Source organism: Centruroides sculpturatus, unplaced genomic scaffold (genome assembly GCF_000671375.1).
Source record: "Centruroides sculpturatus isolate CEXI.00-Female unplaced genomic scaffold, Cexi_2.0 scaffold39, whole genome shotgun sequence".
Lineage (NCBI taxonomy): Eukaryota > Metazoa > Arthropoda > Arachnida > Scorpiones > Buthidae > Centruroides > Centruroides sculpturatus.
In genome coordinates, this window is record NW_019384314.1 from 657407 (window position 1) to 676721 (window position 19315).

Sequence of the window (19315 nt, forward strand, 5' to 3'; positions counted from 1 at the left end):
ACTAAGAGATTAAATTTGTCAAATTGAACTGTTTATGAGTACTTGAAACAAATTGGTTTCGTTTCAAAGCTCGATATATGAATTCCACGAGTTCTTAAAGAGAAATGCTCTATTTGGTGGGATATTAAGGAAATTTTTTTTGGAGCTTTTACCAGACAATTTAACAATTGATTCGAAAGTGTACTGCATTCGAGTAAACAAATTACGTAATATCATCAAACAGAAAAAGCCTGCCAGAATTGATTAAAAAAAAACAGGTGTCGTGTTTTACCACAATAATGTCAAATTTCACACAAGTTTGGTAGCGTCAGAAACTGTTATAACTTAGATGGGACATGCTATCACACCAACCATATTCGCCAGATCGAGCACACTCGGATTATTACTTGTTCTGGTCTATACAATTTTTTTTAACTGTAAGACATTTACTTGAAATGACAATGTCAAAAATCACTTGGATCGGTTTTTTGTAAGCAACGATCAAAACTTTTATGACTGTGAAATCGTGCTACTACCAGAAACGATGACAACAGGTATTTGACCAAAATGGTCAACATATAATTCAATAAAATATTTATTTATTATAAGAATATTGCAATTTTTCCACGGAAAAAAATGAACTTACTTTCCGAACAACCCAATATATTTTGCATATATTGTTTTCAATAATGATCTGAGGTGTATATTTTTAGTATGGTTCCTGAATGCATAGTAAATTGTGTTTGTATGCAAGCTTTTGATGTATTTGCTATTTGGATAACTAGCTAGTTTATATTATATGTGTGCAACCTGACATGATGTGTTGTATAGTCTTGTGCATAATATTCCATTTCCTACAAGAGTTATCTGTGAGTGTTATGCATTTCCCATATTAAAATGCATTTTCCATAGTTTCTTGCATTTATGACCTATTCTTGTATGAAAATATTATTATTGTTGTTGTTATTGTTATTAAACAGTACATGAAAGTATATTAATAAATGATAAATATAATGCTTGTTTATCATTTGTGTTTTTATTTATCATTAAGTGTTGTAATCTTAATATCACTTTTGTAAAATTTTTTAAGCAAAAAATTGTTCAAAATTGTTTTCTCAAATTTGCTTATGTTGTTCAGGCAAAAATGTTATATATATATATATAATGTGCTGAAAGATAAGCACTATTGACTAAAAAACATGTTTTATCTTTAGTGTACTTACATTTGTCAAAGTATAATATTTAAAAATATCAATTAATATTAAAATTAACCATAGTTAATATTAATATTTATTTTAAGAACATTCTTTGAAGTTTATACTCATATAACAGTAAATATCTAAAATAAGCAAAGAAATAAAATTGTCTTAAATCATCAAAATTTGAAAATTATAAAAAAAAAAAAAATGCTTTATTTATGTTTGATATGGATAAAATAATTTCTAAATTCCAACAATACATAAAATTGTTACTTTCCATCATCAACACCACGATTAATATAATAAAGTAATAAAATTTAAAATTAAATATCTTAATAAATTGCAATAAACAATTTAAATAAAGACATAAATAATTAATTTTTTCTGATTACTCACTTCCATGATATCAGATAATTTCATTCTTAAATTAATATTGGAATGTTTCATTGCTTGTACTGTTGAGATCAAAACAGATGAAAGATTTGAATGATACTGTAAAAATAAAAAAACAATAATTATGTAAATAATTTCTGAAAATGATATATCACATATCTTAAATATTTGGAAGTATTTAGAAATATGGAAAAGTTAAAATTCATAAAATTCTTTATGTGATTCTGTATAGAAATTCATATTGACAAAGAAAATTTTTTTTTCTTTGTCAATATGAATTTCTATACAGAATCAAATAAAGAACATTTTTTATCACTTGCCATTTATTATTACTTCTCAAAGTGAAACAATTAAAAAAATGTTATTTTTCTCAAATATAACATTTTAGTTTCCGTATTTTTGTAACAAACAACTAAATAATATAATGTAATCTCATAAAAATATTTTAAATTTTAATATTAAATTATTTATAAAAAAAATAAATATATAGAAATAAAATCTTCCTTGTATGTAATTTAATTAAATTGATAAGTTTAACAAACTGAATTTTGTTTCCCTTACAATAACACAATTTAGAATGCAGGTCAAATAAGATAAACATACAAAAAGTATCCAAATATATTAAAAATTCTTTATATTTGAAATAGTAAAATTTATGTAATAAAATTATACTCAAAAAACTTCTACAAATTAAATAAAAATCCAGTGCCTTAATGGAGAAAAAACAACAGAAACACGAAACATCCGAGTGTTGTAAAGTTTCAATGATCATCATCAGGGATACAAAACAGAACTTTGTTGTTATGAAAGCCAGATGTAACAATATAAAACTTTTAATTCCAGCAATGGTTTTTGTTTACATTTTTACATCTGTCCTTCATAAAAATTGTTTAAATTAATTCTATTCAATTAAATAATAAAACTTTAATAATTTTTTTTAAGTATTTAGAACTGTATCAAAAACTGTAGTATTTGAATGCATTTTTTAAATCTAATATTAGCTTGACTTTGAAACATGATTTCTAAAGTACAGTTTAGTGTTTTAGAATCATTCTTAAATTAAATTTTTGCTAATTTAGAACTTTATTGTCTTCAAATGATAGTTACACTAAGCTTTTACTGTAAATATTAAAGATAAATATTTAATAATAAAATAGTGAAATTAAAATATTAATATAAATTATTATTAAAAGCATTTTGACAAATTTTTTAATGAAATTTGCATACGTTTGCTAGTTCAATTAAAAAATAGCTATAAATCAATCTCACATTAGCATTTAATAATAATAATAATAATAATAATAATGTTGAAAATATAAAACAATTATTTCAAATACTTTCATATATTATACCATATACTGCTAATTGATTTATGATATCAATTCTATTTTTAGTTTTGTTTTATGATACTAGTTTTTGTTATCTAATGTCACTACATATTTATTTTACTATTAGATCTTAGTAGGTGTTTATGTTATTTCATGTATGTAATAAAAAATTGTGTAAAGAATAACATATATTTGTAACATCTAATGAAGATATATATCAAAATGCCAACATCTTAAATAAAATGACAATCAACTTTTTATACTAAATAAAAATAAATGTACCAAAGTATTTATTAAGATCAATAATTTAGTAGTATTCTTTTATATGTTGCATATTTATTTTCAATTGTTATAAAAAAATTCCTGCATATTGCCACACAAAGACTAAAATTGTTCAGGATAAGATTACAATCCATCATTTTTCAGTTACACTTTTATCTTCAATCAATCAATATCTGACAATTTTCTGTAATATTTTTTTGTAATTTTATCATGAAATGTGAATTAAGATTTTAGAGTTATCAATAATTTACTTATTTATATAACCATCATATAAATTATTTTTATATGAAATTTTTCTAATATCACATTAATGGAATTTCAGTTTACTTATTCATGATAAGCAGGTATTAAAAATATTTTTATTTATACTCACAGACAACTGAGATTCTTGCTGAACATATTCAGATGCTAAATGCAATGTTTGACCTAAAGTGTACACGTACATCTGTTGAATGAAAGTTCAAAGCATTTTTTTATTTAAAAAATTATTAATGGCATAATTAGAAGGAAATTTATCTCTTACCATTTCAATGTCTAAATCTGTAGCAGCTGCACCAACATTTTGCATGTCATTACACCAGTATGGTGTCCCTTGAACATTCTGTATACTGCAACTACTCAGTAATACTCTTCCCATAGCTGTACAATTTAAGCTATTTAAAGTTACTAATTGTTGAGGAATACCATCTTTATGAGCACAACCTATTTAAAAAGTATAAATATCATTGTTTAAATTTCAAGATGTTAAAAAACTGAAGTAAAAATACAAATTAAATTATTGTTAAATAAGTGAAATTTACTCAAATTTATGAATTTACATTCAATAAACTTTATTTTTAATTATTTATAAAACTACTTAATAATATTTCATTAAGAAATTAATAAAATAATAGAAATATTATCAACTTGAAGAAGAATATGATTATAAAGATTTAAAGTAGTGTGTGTATGCTTTCTTCATGAAATGAACTCATTACTTTGAATTTTAAGAGATCTGAAAACCTTCAAATTATTTAAAATGTCAAATGAAATAATAAAAAGTTAGGAGGCAGTACAACATTTTATAACTAAGGAGACGAAAAACAAATCATATTTATTAAGTCAAAAAAATTAAACATAAAAATGTAATAAAATTCTGTAAAAGTTATTTATCAAGTTTTATTAAAACAAAGTGAAAGCCTTGTAAAATGATATTAGAATGCTAGGACAATGATTAACATTTCAGGATTAAAAGGGGGAAAATAAACAATAAGGGTGTGGTCAGCAAGGTCAACTAAGTCATTTGGTCAAAACACCTTTCTCATATTTACATGATAAATATCATTTGTAATGCATTTTTGTTTCTATTATCTAAAATTATCAAAATTTTGACCTAATGTATGTAATATATTGTTGGTAACTATGGAAAATGATAGTACAAGCTATTAAATTTGAATTAATAAAAGTTTTCTGCATTACTATTCTTATTTTTTACTGTCTCATATTCAAAATCATAATTCATTTTGCTAATGTCAACATTTTCAATGACAAGAAAAAAAAAACAAAATATAATCACTAAAAATGTTTAAAAATTAGTATTTGCAAATAATTTAATATAAAGTTTTTTTTTAAAATGAAACATCAATTTGAATACATCTAAATATCATTCATTTCTGATCTGTAGAGAATTTAGATAAATTATTCATTGTAAACATGTATTAATTTTATAATTAAATTTGCTTTTATTTCAAGTTAATCTTAATCAATTTTATATTAAAACATGCAAGAAGTTATAATGCATCTTTCTTTACTATTTATTGATTCCATCAGTGGTGAGATGTATCAGAATGTTCCCAATATATTGAAATTGGTTTTATAAACCAATGCTCCACTCTCTCTCTCGTTTTTTCGATACAAATTCTTTATATTGTTTTGCCATGGCAGGCATTTGAATATGGCAATGGACATACCATGCTGTAAAACTAATCCGTGGTAAAGTATTCTCTCTTTATGTGATGTATTGTTGTTGTCATTTTTGATGGGTACCAACTTGGTATGTACTTCCAATGTTGGACTGAAAAGCATGAAGAAAGCTTAAACTTGCTTGGACTGTAAACTCCATGACTGATTTGCATAATCTTGTAGCAACATTTTCATAAAGATATAACACATATTTGAACTTTATCTTCTTTCATCAGTTGAACTATGTAAAATATTTGAAAATGGCAATTGTTGGTGTGTCATTGCAATGCATTGGGTTTTATTGTAGATGTTTATATTTATATTTGAAAATCACAATTCACTACAATACATTATTTGAAATTATTTACCAAATCATTATTTCACTTTATAAAACGATGTAGCAAAAATCCTACATTTAGCAAGTCATACTGATGTGAACTGCCAGAGAGGTCGGGGACGGTCGCACTTCCCTTTCCTTCACTTGTCAAGATGGCTATGTTACAATAATGGTCCTGATGGTCAGGGCTTTTTGACCTATGTCAGTCGAGTGGAGGGAGAGTACATGGGGTTGAAGATAAGATGTAGGCAGTATACGAGTAAAGGAGTCTACCATTTAACAAACAAAACAAGTTTATTTAAAATAGACAAGATCGACAAAATTTACACATAAGAATCTCGACGCTAAACACGCCTAAGAGCTTGAGAGAGAGTTCATATGGATTTTCATACCTCTTTGTAGGTTTCCACGAAGATTCAAGTTCATTAATCACATTAAAAATCCAATAAGTGGTGTTTTTAGGGTAATCCAAATTGGTACAAATATAAAAGTTTGTGACTATCGGATGGTATTCGATGTGGGAGGTTCAGAATGTTTGGCGGGTACGGAGATTGTACTAGACGGTATTCGATGACATTGGTCCGACTTTCATTAAGAGACTCCCCCAAGAGGGGGTAGAAAGAATCTTTTATAGCTTTTTGCTGGGAAAATCAGTCACGTAATCGGTTATTATAGGAGATAAAGGTTATAGGTGTTCCCGGGACCCAAAATAACTGACGAAATTTGGATGCTAACTATAAATTTTTGTGCAAGTCGAGCTGCAAGTTGTGTGAGAACAATAAAATGTTGACAGTTATGAAAGGAAGGTTTACACATTCCCAGCTAAGATCGTTTTTTCTTTCAATCCGTTATATAACAAAAGTTGAAATAATTAAATTTTTAGATTAATAAAATTCCGGATCTCACATTCGCTGATCGGAGAAAATTAATTAAATTTAATGTTTCACTTTTTCTGTTAATATGAATTTTATTAAAAATTTTGGTTGATATATATTTCACTTCTGCCTTTAAGCAATCCCTAACTTCAGGATTTATTTACTTAGCATGTTCAACTTTTTGGTTCATCTTCAGAGCACACGGTTCAATATCTATCTTGAGCTGGAACAAGATAGATACTGAATGAAAGAAAAACATCCCAAATATTCTATTGAATAAAAATTAAATTTCAAATATTTGAAGGAAACAGAATGCTCTGATGATGAACTAAAACATTTGAAAGTGCTAAGTGAGTAAATCTCAAAATGAATATGCTGCAAAGAGCAAAATTAAGTGAAATTTCAAAATAACTGATATGACATAGTAATAAAAATGTTGTTGGATAACTTAAATCAATTTTTAAATGTATTTTTTATTACTTTTATTATGTATTAAATGCATAAAAATTCATATTTAGTTATTATTAAATTTATTTAATTTTTAAGTATTAAAACCTCTCNTAGCAATAGAGTCATGCTGGTAATCTAACTAACTCCTTTCAGGGAAAAATTTTTGAATTGAAATAACATGACTTTTGGTTTGCACCAGAAGTTTGTATATATTTAATTGAGGTCTCCTGCCCTAAGCTCCACATCTGGTCTTGACTTTTATCTATCTAACTTGTTCTGCAGATTAAGAAAGAACAGACAAACAGATGGACAACAGTAGGGGTTTAAAGGTCTACAATTTTTTGAAATTGCAACCCAATGAGAGAGGCAAGAAAGAGCATAGAGGCAATCATACAGCTAACTGCACTTGATAAGATAGCCCAAGCGGCAGAGACAGCTAAACAAAACATTTTGACATAATGAATGCTGGATGTACCACCTTATGTCTGAATTCAAGGACAGCATGGTGTGGAAGCATACCGCATCTCCTGATTCAAAAAAGACAAAGAAATGACCCTTAGGTGTTCCTTGACTGTGTTCTTTCTGGGATGTTCAATTAATCGTGTTCTCAGAGTTCTGTTGATGGAGTGAGACAATCAACTTAAATTTGTATTGTAAAACTTTTACATCAAGCTATTTGGAGAAAAAAGCCTGAGCTGGAAGAACGTGTCATTCTTTTGCCCCACAACAATGGTAACCCACATGTGGCTTGCATGTGTCTGAAAGTTGGCATTTTTTGGATGGGAGGTTCTGGATTATTCAACTTACAGCCCTGATCTCACCTCTCCAATTATTGTCTTTTTGGGCCAATGAAGAGTGCTTACCGGGAGGAGATTTCACAATGATCAGGAGGTTCAGACTGAGGTGCTGCATTGGCTTCACTAACAAGAAACCACATTTTTTTAAGACAGCATTTCAAAGTTGTGTAAAGCAATGAGACAAATGTGTTAATGTTAATAAATCATATGTTGAAAAATAGCAAATTATAGCCTCTTTCATTTGTTTGTGTTTCTTTTGGCATTATTTCTTTTGTACATTGTCAAAAAAATAAAAATCAAAGCTTTTTGATACAACCCCACAATACAAATAATTATTATATTTAATTTTGCAGTTACTATGTAGCTAATAGTAATTATAATTATAGTTTGAATGTATGAAACAGAAAAAGAATTTATAGTTTTTAAAATAAGATAAAATGTTACTTTTCAAGGTTATTAATAATTAAATAAAGTCCAAAATAAGTAAGAAAAATAAATGATCTTAATCAATGTGAAATTTATGATAATTGTGACAAAATTTGTGATTATGAAAGTGTCTTCTGTCGTATTTTTCATATGACAATTTTAAATATAAAATTACTTATTAATTATAAATTAAAAAATAACCAGATAAAATAATAAACTATCTATTTTAAATATTAATGCTTATTAAAAAAAACTTAAATTTAATATTCAATTAAGAGTAACTTAAAATATGAGTAAATACACATCAACAAGGATGAAATCTTTAGATTTTTACTATTATACTGTTTGTGAAATAACATTAATACAGACTGAATGGAATCAATATTTTCTGCATTTATTTTTATGCTGTAAAGAATTTTCAAAATGTCAGAATTTTAAGATTATGATTCATGAGAAAGATAATGGAAGCCTATCGGCCTATGGAAGATTAATAAAGAACATGTAAAATGCCTTGTGTCTATTAATGCACCTAGTAGTGAAGAAAAAAACAAATAAAAAAAGACACGGTCTCGGAAATACATAACTATAGAGAAAGATAATGTTATGGAAAACTTTCTGTATATATTTTGTAAAAAAGTTATCTATTAGTTTGTTTGGAAAGTAATTTCATTTTTTTTTACCACTAGACAGATTAGTCATACTTTTCCCACCATTTTCATTCTAAACTGTATTATATTTATATTTTGACGGCTAGCATTTTAAAGCTTATTTGTAAAAAATTTTGTGCAATTGTTTATTTTTTGTGTACCATCAAATATGGAAGAACAAAAGCAGCATTTTTGGCATATTTTGCTCTTTTATTACCGAAAAGGTAAGAATGCTGTTCAAGTGAGAAAAAAATTGTGTGACGTGTATAGAGAAGATGTATTGACAGAATGATGGTGCCAAAACTGGTTTACAAAATTTTGTTCTGGCAATTTCAATATTGAAGATGCACCACATTCTGGATGGCCAGTTGAAGCCAATGAAAACAAAATAAAGGTACTGATTGAAGCAAACTGCCCAATAACAACACGTAAAATCACTAAGAGATTAAATCTGTCAAATGAAACTGTTTATGATTACTTGAAACAAATTGGTTTCATTTCAAAGCTTGATATATGGGTTCCACATGTTCTTAAAGAGAGATGCTCTCTTTGGTGGGATTTTAAGGAAATTTTTTTTTTTTTTGGAGATTTTACTAGACAATTTAACAATTGATTCGAAAGTGTACTGCATTCGAGTAAACAAATTACGTAATATCATCAAACAGAAAAAGCCTGCCAGAATTGATTAAAAAAAAACAGGTGTCGTGTTTTACCACAATAATGTCAAATTTCACACAAGTTTGGTAGCGTCAGAAACTGTTATAACTTAGATGGGACATGCTATCACACCAACCATATTCGCCAGATCGAGCACACTCGGATTATTACTTGTTCTGGTCTATACAATTTTTTTTAACTGTAAGACATTTACTTGAAATGACAATGTCAAAAATCACTTGGATCAGTTTTTTGTAAGCAACGATCAAAACTTTTATGAATGTGAAATCATGCTACTACCAGAAACGATGACAACAGGTATTTGACCAAAATGGTCAACATATAATTCAATAAAATATTTATTTATTATAAGAATATTGCAATTTTTCCACGGAAAAAAATGAACTTACTTTCCGAACAACCCAATATATTTTGCATATATTGTTTTCAATAATGATCTGAGGTGTATATTTTTAGTATGGTTCCTGAATGCATAGTAAATTGTGTTTGTATGCAAGCTTTTGATGTATTTGCTATTTGGATAACTAGCTAGTTTATATTATATGTGTGCAACCTGACATGATGTGTTGTATAGTCTTGTGCATAATATTCCATTTCCTACAAGAGTTATCTGTGAGTGTTATGCATTTCCCATATTAAAATGCATTTTCCATAGTTTCTTGCATTTATGACCTATTCTTGTATGAAAATATTATTATTGTTGTTGTTATTGTTATTAAACAGTACATGAAAGTATATTAATAAATGATAAATATAATGCTTGTTTATCATTTGTGTTTTTATTTATCATTAAGTGTTGTAATCTTAATATCACTTTTGTAAAGACAAAATTTGTGATTATGAAAGTGTCTTCTGTCGTATTTTTCATATGACAATTTTAAATAAAAGAAAATATAGGATGAAAATAAAATACAGTTCTTTTCTATAAAGAAGATTTTGGAAGTAAAAATTCTTCCAAAAGTCTTAAAGTTTAATATATTAAGTACTTTTGACGATCTCCTTAAAATACTTAACAACTTGTCTTCACCTTCACATGTTCCTTAAAGTATTTAATAAATTAAACTTCAAGATTTCTGAAAGAAGACCTTATTTTACTTTTTACAATATTTGGAGTTGTATTACTGAATGAGAAGAAAACATTTCAGTGTTTTCTTCACACACCATAAAATGAACAAAATCAATCAACTTTAAAAAAGTCATCTGAGACATTGCAAATGTTTATATCTTTTCTGAAACATACCTGCAATTAAACATTCATTAAATAGTTCTAACTTTCAGATAAATGATAAAAATAGTAATAAATTTGACATTTTTCATTATTCTATTATAACTATTTTGCAAACTTTAAATTACATCTTAAAAATAATCGATTATATCGCAGAAAACTGATCACTTTTTCCTCGAAATCCTAAGTCAAGGGAAGGACCTGAAAATGAGAAACCCTAGTTTGAATACACTCACCATCTTTGCATCTATCGGCAATATCACTAATTATCNTAAATACCTAAGACTTGCTGATGAGCTATTAATAGTAGCACTTTTTGCTTTGGTACCTCTAGAGCTACTTCTCAGTAAAGATGATTGCTTCTTTGGGCATTGTAGTAACATCACTAATTCAGCCAATGTTTTTGGTTTCAAACCTAAAATATATTAAATATTCAATACAACTTACGAAATATGTTTAAATTACTTTTACTATAGTCAAATGCTATAAATAAATTTGGAAACAAATTTTGTCAATAAATTCAAGAAGAAAAAAAAATACTGATATGTGTATTTACCAATAAAAATTGTTAATTAAGAGATTTCAATTATTATTATTTATCAAAATAAATAGTTACAACGATGCATTAAATAAACATTTAATAAATGACAGAAATAAAAAAAACTACTAAATAAAATCCTTTCACTGTTATTCTCAGCAATAGCAATCATTTTTCAATTCTATTAAAAAATTATTTATTTTCATAATAAAAATTTCAAAAAATTATATATAATTTGTTTTATTTCACTTATATTTTATGAATTAATTTAATATCACAAAATAAAAATCTTAATTAACAAAAATGCAGTTTATGACAAAGAAACTGAAAAGAATGCCTAATTTATTCACATAATCAAATGTTAGAGAATTCCTATATCTATACTTAAAGCTAAAGCAAATGAAATTAACATATTTTAAATAATTTTTCTTGCCTTTTGTTAGTGCTGTATCTTGACTAACAGGAAGAGAATTCCCAATATTGATACTCATTCTTAATAATTCTAACATTTTTCTGCGTTCTGTCAATTCTTCATAAACTCTTAAAATTGAATCTTTCGCTTTATGTTCTTTCCATTCACTTGGGATATCATTATCGGTCAGAAATTTCTCACATTTTCTTTTTGATATAATTTTTCTCACTGCTCTTTTCCATCTTTCTTTTGGATTTATTTTTTCTTCAGGTGATGTTACAAACATTGTTAATGATGATATAGGATTATAACGTAAACGATGACCATAGATAACACTTTTGTCAATATATTCTATGGAGGGTCTTCTACTTTCAGGAACAAATTCATCAACTGGAGGACCTAGCATACAAATGAATTTTTTTTAAATTTTAATTTATTATTAGAAAATATTAAAAATAACTTTTTACATCATATTAATGTGTCATTTCTATTTTATTTTCTGTATATGATATATGAGAAGATTGTAAATGAAATAATAAATCTGAAATTAAACTAAATTATTCATCAGTACAGCATAATAAAGATGAAAATAATTGTTAATAAGCAAATAAAATTTTTATTACAAAAATTTATTGATCATAAGTAATGACTATGCCACAGATAAGAATCCTACAAGAATCAGACCAAGAGACCTTCTGTGGCTTCTACTGCTGCTTAATAAAATACAAAATGGCAAAAGTTTAATTTCGCTGTTATGAATTTTTAGTTATAAAAAATTTCTTTTAAAGTAAATATTTCTATTTAACTATAAAATATGTATATGTTTTGTACACGAAAGATAAATGTACAGGGATGCAAACTTCTAATTCAGTAAGGTCTCTTTCTCTGGATTAGATAATATTGAAGTTTAAAATTCTCTTTGAATGATTCATATTGATGACCTGAAAAATCTTTTGTGTTTATTTTGCATTCATAAAAATAAAAATGCGAGAAAACTTTACTTACTACTTTGACTCATTAATTCATTTTCCATATTAATATCTTTTTCAATTTGATTTAAAATATCATGCTGAAAAAAAATTATTCCAATTTATTAAATGCTATACTTGTTATTTTAATTAATAAAATTAATAATTATAAATANCAATAATGAAAGATTCTTTGCATTTTTGCAAATAATTTTTGTGAACTATGTATTCACATCTTTTACCAGATGCTTACCCTCTTATATTTAAAAACAAAAGTAATTTATCTGGGTTGTTTGAATTGTTCTTGTATATTGTCAGGAGTAAAGATGAATAGCAATAGGAAAAGCAAAGCTTTTGAATTGAATTCCAGATTAAAATTCCAAAATCACACGGGAGCATGATATAAGTTTTAATCCATTCCCACATGAAAACGAATGATTATTCAGAAATCAGAATTTGGAGAAACTCATAAGTGTAATCAACAGAGAGTGGATTTGACTGTTAAGAACTGGCAAAAAAATGTTCCCGATTGTCCAGCATGAACAAATTATGTTGTCGATTTTACAAGATTTTTCCTTAAAGTTAAAATGCCAGTAATTTTTGTGGGACAATGGTGCATTTATATTCATTTGATACTTTACTTGTGATTAAAGGAAATAAAATTAGAATTGTTTAAAAGGAATCTAATTTTCTTTATTTTGATCTTTAAAGTCATACCTCGTCCTATATGCGAGTAAATACCGGTATTCATTTTTAAACAGTTTCATTAAAATCTTCATTTAAAAATTATGAAAGTACTGTATTGAAAAGTTATAATTTTAAAATTACAAAAATAACCAGCAGATGATTAAGACTTGATTAACTTAACAACAACAACAAAGATTAAGATTATTAGATTATTTCATACTTCTAATCCTTCTATTCTAGTAGCCTGGGACACCCCCTAGTGGGTGTTATAGCAGCAGCAGTGTCATTCCGTGGTATAAATAATAATAAAATAATTATTATTAATAAATTTCTATTACAAATACAAATAATAATATACTGAATTTATTGTTAATTTAAATAATAGCTAGGGGTGCCCCTAGTGGCCATTTTTGGCATACAGTGACAGAAAGAAGGAATCTGGTTTTTCAGCTTTATATATATAGATATATTTAAAAAAGAAAATTTTGATTAATGCACAAAATTAATATCAAGAAAGAATTTTTAAAACATTAAAAATTTGGATAATTTTATTATTCAACAAATAACAATTTATTATGTTTATATTTAAATAGATTTTCAACATCAATAACAGAGCCAAAAATGCATATGACATAAATTTTGACTATCTTACAATATTAATTTTCAAATTCAGTTATTATGAGTCACTGTTTGGCATAATTTTCTGATTAATTACAGTTTATTTTAAGAGTCTACAAAGTATTACTTTTAAAGAAAAATAATTTATCATGCATACAGGCAATAAATTATGCATCATTTTAAAGCTATTATCAACTACTTTGCTTTTCATCATATATAATCAAGATAAATTAGTGAAATATAATTTTAAATACATTTTTTAAACAAATTATCATTGTAATATTTTATTTTATATATTTAGAAATTTATAAACTGTCCTAATAACAATACAAAACAATTATTGATACTGCTACAATTTGTATTGCATAAAATCTGACATAAAATTATCCATTAATAATTTTCTAAGGAATAAAAAAAATTGTTTCTTTTTTATCAAAGAATGTTACAACAACAATTGCACATATATATTTAAAACACATTTTTCTATTGCAATTGTTATGGCATGCTTCAGTTCATCAAAGAATATTTTCTTTTAACAAATGAAACTATTATTATGTATTATTATTTATAATTTTCTGTTTGTTTGGAATTTTGGATAGATTCCAAAACAGATTAACAATGTTTATCCTTATTAATATATTTATAATTTACCTGTTTCATAATTTACAATTTCCTTTTCTGTATTAAAAAAATTAATAGTTAAAATGTCAAAAATGATTATTTATAACTGATGATGTTTCCACACATCAAGTTGATGGCATAATTTCACAGATATCTTACTTTAAATAATGTTATAATATATGAGAGCCAAAACTTTTACAAACATACTTTACGTGTATTTTGTAACTTTGATCTAAATCCAAATATTGCATTTTTGATTAAAAAAAATCCCTCTTTTATTGATAGAATTGATAAATAAGAGACTGAATTTTGTTTCATTTTTAGTACAGCATAAAATTGAAATATTTTTATAGATAATTATGTAAATAATAATATATAATCATAGAANCTAAAACATTTGAAAGTGCTAAGTGAGTAAATCTCAAAATGAATATGCTGCAAAGAGCAAAATTAAGTGAAATTTCAAAATAACTGATATGACATAGTAATAAGGATTAGATAATATTGAAGTTTAAAATTCTCTTTGAATGATTCATATTGATGACCTGAAAAATCTTTTGTGTTTATTTTGCATTCATAAAAATAAAAATGCGAGAAAACTTTACTTACTACTTTGACTCATTAATTCATTTTCCATATTAATATCTTTTTCAATTTGATTTAAAATATCATGCTGAAAAAAAATTATTCCAATTTATTAAATGCTATACTTGTTATTTTAATTAATAAAATTAATAATTATAAATAACATGTTATAAAAATTTCAAAAAATTATATATAATTTGTTTTATTTCACTTATATTTTATGAATTAATTTAATATCACAAAATAAAAATCTTAATTAACAAAAATGCAGTTTATGACAAAGAAACTGAAAAGAATAACTAATTTATTCACATAATCAAATGTTAGAGAATTCCTATATCTATACTTAAAGCTAAAGCAAATGAAATTAACATATTTTAAATAATTTTTCTTGCCTTTTGTTAGTGCTGTATCTTGACTAACAGGAAGAGAATTCCCAATATTGATACTCATTCTTAATAATTCTAACATTTTTCTGCGTTCTGTCAATTCTTCATAAACTCTTAAAATTGAATCTTTCGCTTTATGTTCTTTCCATTCACTTGGGATATCATTATCGGTCAGAAATTTCTCACATTTTCTTTTTGATATAATTTTTCTCACTGCTCTTTTCCATCTTTCTTTTGGATTTATTTTTTCTTCAGGTGATGTTACAAACATTGTTAATGATGATATAGGATTATAACGTAAACGATGACCATAGATAACACTTTTGTCAATATATTCTATGGAGGGTCTTCTACTTTCAGGAACAAATTCATCAACTGGAGGACCTAGCATACAAATGAATTTTTTTTAAATTTTAATTTATTATTAGAAAATATTAAAAATAACTTTTTACATCATATTAATGTGTCATTTCTATTTTATTTTCTGTATATGATATATGAGAAGATTGTAAATGAAATAATAAATCTGAAATTAAACTAAATTATTCATCAGTACAGCATAATAAAGATGAAAATAATTGTTAATAAGCAAATAAAATTTTTATTACAAAAATTTATTGATCATAAGTAATGACTATGCCACAGATAAGAATCCTACAAGAATCAGACCAAGAGACCTTCTGTGGCTTCTACTGCTGCTTAATAAAATACAAAATGGCAAAAGTTTAATTTCGCTGTTATGAATTTTTAGTTATAAAAAATTTCTTTTAAAGTAAATATTTCTATTTAACTATAAAATATGTATATGTTTTGTACACGAAAGATAAATGTACAGGGATGCAAACTTCTAATTCAGTAAGGTCTCTTTCTCTGGATTAGATAATATTGAAGTTTAAAATTCTCTTTGAATGATTCATATTGATGACCTGAAAAATCTTTTGTGTTTATTTTGCATTCATAAAAATAAAAATGCGAGAAAACTTTACTTACTACTTTGACTCATTAATTCATTTTCCATATTAATATCTTTTTCAATTTGATTTAAAATATCATGCTGAAAAAAAATTATTCCAATTTATTAAATGCTATACTTGTTATTTTAATTAATAAAATTAATAATTATAAATAACATGTTATATAGAATTATTTACATAATATTAATAATATTAAAAGACTTTTTGAAATATGTTACAATAATAATTTAAAAGTTAGATTAATATTGATTTATTACATTCAAAAATGAGAGAAATGTAGACAAAAGTAAAAATTATACTTATACTTAACTGACATAAAGAGAAATAAAGCAAAATTATCATGTTTTTCATATGTTTACATTAAAGGAAATGCATGGAATTGTATAAAAAAACTTTATTTTTTTATATGTATTTTATTTTTTATTATTTTATCCTTGTACANATCATATTTGTATAAAATATGAAAATAGAAGATTGTGTAGCATTATAAAGGAAAAATATAACTATAGGTGATTAAAAAATCTCATATGTCACAGCTCACTTATAACTGAAGTGTTGAAAGTCATTAATACATTGTTATCTGATTTTAATCTTATAGTAACTGTAAAATGCACTTAGATCTGAGAAAAGATCATAATACTCATTTCTATAGCAAATTTACTTCATAGAAAAAATTATCAGATCACAATAGCATTGTGTTTTGATAATGTTCAATCTCTAATTGATATTCTATCTTACTTTGAGGAAGAATAAATTTTATTACAATATAAAAATAAAATATTTTTACTAACCTTTCAGAAACAAATCCTGGATAGCTTCAACAGTGTGGTGCAGGACGCTCCATAATTCAGCCTCCGTAAGAGATGAGCCTCTGACCTCCAATATCTCCAATAAAGTAACATGGACATTTTCCAAAACTGGCATGCTACAGTGATAATAAGCCATATCAAGTTTCTGCATAAGATTTTTCCATTTTGGTTCTCGAAGATCGAGACCCAATGGATTATTCTGAAAAACTAATTTACTCATTATAATTAAGTGAACAAATTAGACTAATGTCTTAAAGCAAACACTTTTAAAATATGACAACAAAATCATGTCATTCCTTTTCTTGTTTGATATAAAATTCAAATGTAGTGTAGAAAGACAAAATCATAAAATATATAAATTCAGAGAGAGATAACAGATCAAATTGTTACTTCACTCTATAATAATTTCTCTCAGTATGTTTTCTGAAACAGGAAATTTCATAATACTCCAACATTTACTATGGATTTTAACAAACAGGATTAACAATACTGAAGTCATAAGGAATTTCCTGTAGAATCTAAATTATCTAGCAATGCAAAATCTGATTGGTAAATACGTGAATGACAGTCAAACATCTAAGGTTTCTTAAAAGCAATTTTGCAGTAGTTAATTCTACATTTTGTTGAGACAAATATTTATTGGAAGGGTGTTCATTTTAATAACTGCAAACTATTTTCTAGCTATAAAGAAATTTTTAAATATATATTTTAAAATTTTTTCTATTTTATTCTTTAANATATAGAAATAAATTTTCTAAATTTTTCAAAGTCTAGCATTTTAATTTTCCTTCAGATTTACAGAATTAATCATTCTTTCATGCTTATTGTCTTAATGAATATCCATGTTAAAAATGATTAAACAATTTGAGTTTTACGATATTTAAACTACTGAATCTTTCTTTTTAAATACAGTAAGAAACAATTGTTCTATGGAACTGATTATCATTCACTAAAAGTTCAATATTGTATATAAATGACTTATTTGCTTATATAACTATTAATTTGGATATTTATTAAAATGATTTTCAATATGATGATATTTTGATTTAAATTGAATAATTATGTAATGATTATCTTAATGAATTTTTTATTTACACTTCACCAAAATTTCAAAAATAATACATTAAACAGACTGTCCTTCAGAATTAACAGCTTTTTTTGAAACAAAATATACATGCAAGTTCTTTTGTTTGACAAGATATTATTGTCTTTATCAGGCAAGAAATTTTATATCTATATATAAAATTTTTTGTTATAAAAAAGCACTTATTTATATTTTTTTGTTTAAAAAAGCTGTTAACACTGAAAGATAGTTTATTTAATATGTTATTTTAATGATTACCTTTTAACATCTCAGCAAAAATTTACTCTTTTAAAAAATAAACATAGTTTCATAATTTTTTTTTATCATTACTCAATTAAATATTTCTTGAAATACACATAGAAGAAGGAATGCTATCTGAAACTTCTGAATTGTGCATTTATAAAAAAAAATTAATTTAACATTACTAGTTTTAAGAATATTCTTTTAAATGTAACCAACAACAATGTACCTGTATTTGTTATCAATGCTATTTGTAATCATTGATAACATTATACAATATTTTATATAATCTTATATCATTTTACAATACTGGAACTGAATTGTATATCATTGATTTATTTAATTCTCTTAAGTGAATAAATTATCTTATATACTTAAACAATTTTAATTAATTAGAACTTAATGATTTATTTTAATTATAAAAAATCAATTTTTAATTTTATTTTTATTTTAGTTGATCTAAAATCACTAGATTCCTTTCAAGTTTAATTATTAAAATTCTTATAAAATAGAAACTTTTAATTAATTTTAGAAACGATTAGAAGAAAAAGATTGCTTAAGATATTCAAGATTTATTCATATTTATATGTTTTTGGGACTACACATTCCATCATCACAATCTACATAAATTGGAACAAAAATGTTCAAGATGCATTCTAAAGCTTTTGAGCATTACATCTGATTTTATTTTTCTTATTTTACTGTAGTCATATCCTGTTATTTATTATTTTTGTTTGGTATATTTTACCTGTTTACCTCTTATTATTATTATTATTATTATTATTTAAAGTTCATTTATGGTCTGTTATATGATTGAACTTTTAAATAAAACT

The 19315-nt window shown here is 25.1% G+C and overlaps 1 protein-coding gene across 3 annotated transcripts in view; it reads right to left on the reverse strand.

The window, feature by feature from the left end:
* LOC111622955 (tyrosine-protein phosphatase non-receptor type 13-like) overlaps positions 1 to 19315 on the reverse strand; it is a 126248-nt gene that overhangs the window by 97860 nt on the left and 9073 nt on the right. For 2 of the 3 annotated variants that reach the window (XM_023365434.1, XM_023365441.1), the window contains exons 2-5: positions 17141 to 17274; positions 3705 to 3883; positions 3555 to 3626; positions 1575 to 1670 (exon numbers count right to left, since the gene is read on the reverse strand). In XM_023365434.1, the coding sequence (XP_023221202.1) occupies positions 1575 to 1670; positions 3555 to 3626; positions 3705 to 3883; positions 17141 to 17273 (480 nt within the window). In that variant the 5' untranslated portion in view covers position 17274. Of the gene's footprint in view, positions 1 to 1574; positions 1671 to 3554; positions 3627 to 3704; positions 3884 to 17140; positions 17456 to 19315 lie in introns of those variants that run through there. The other variant, XM_023365428.1, reaches the window with a different exon arrangement.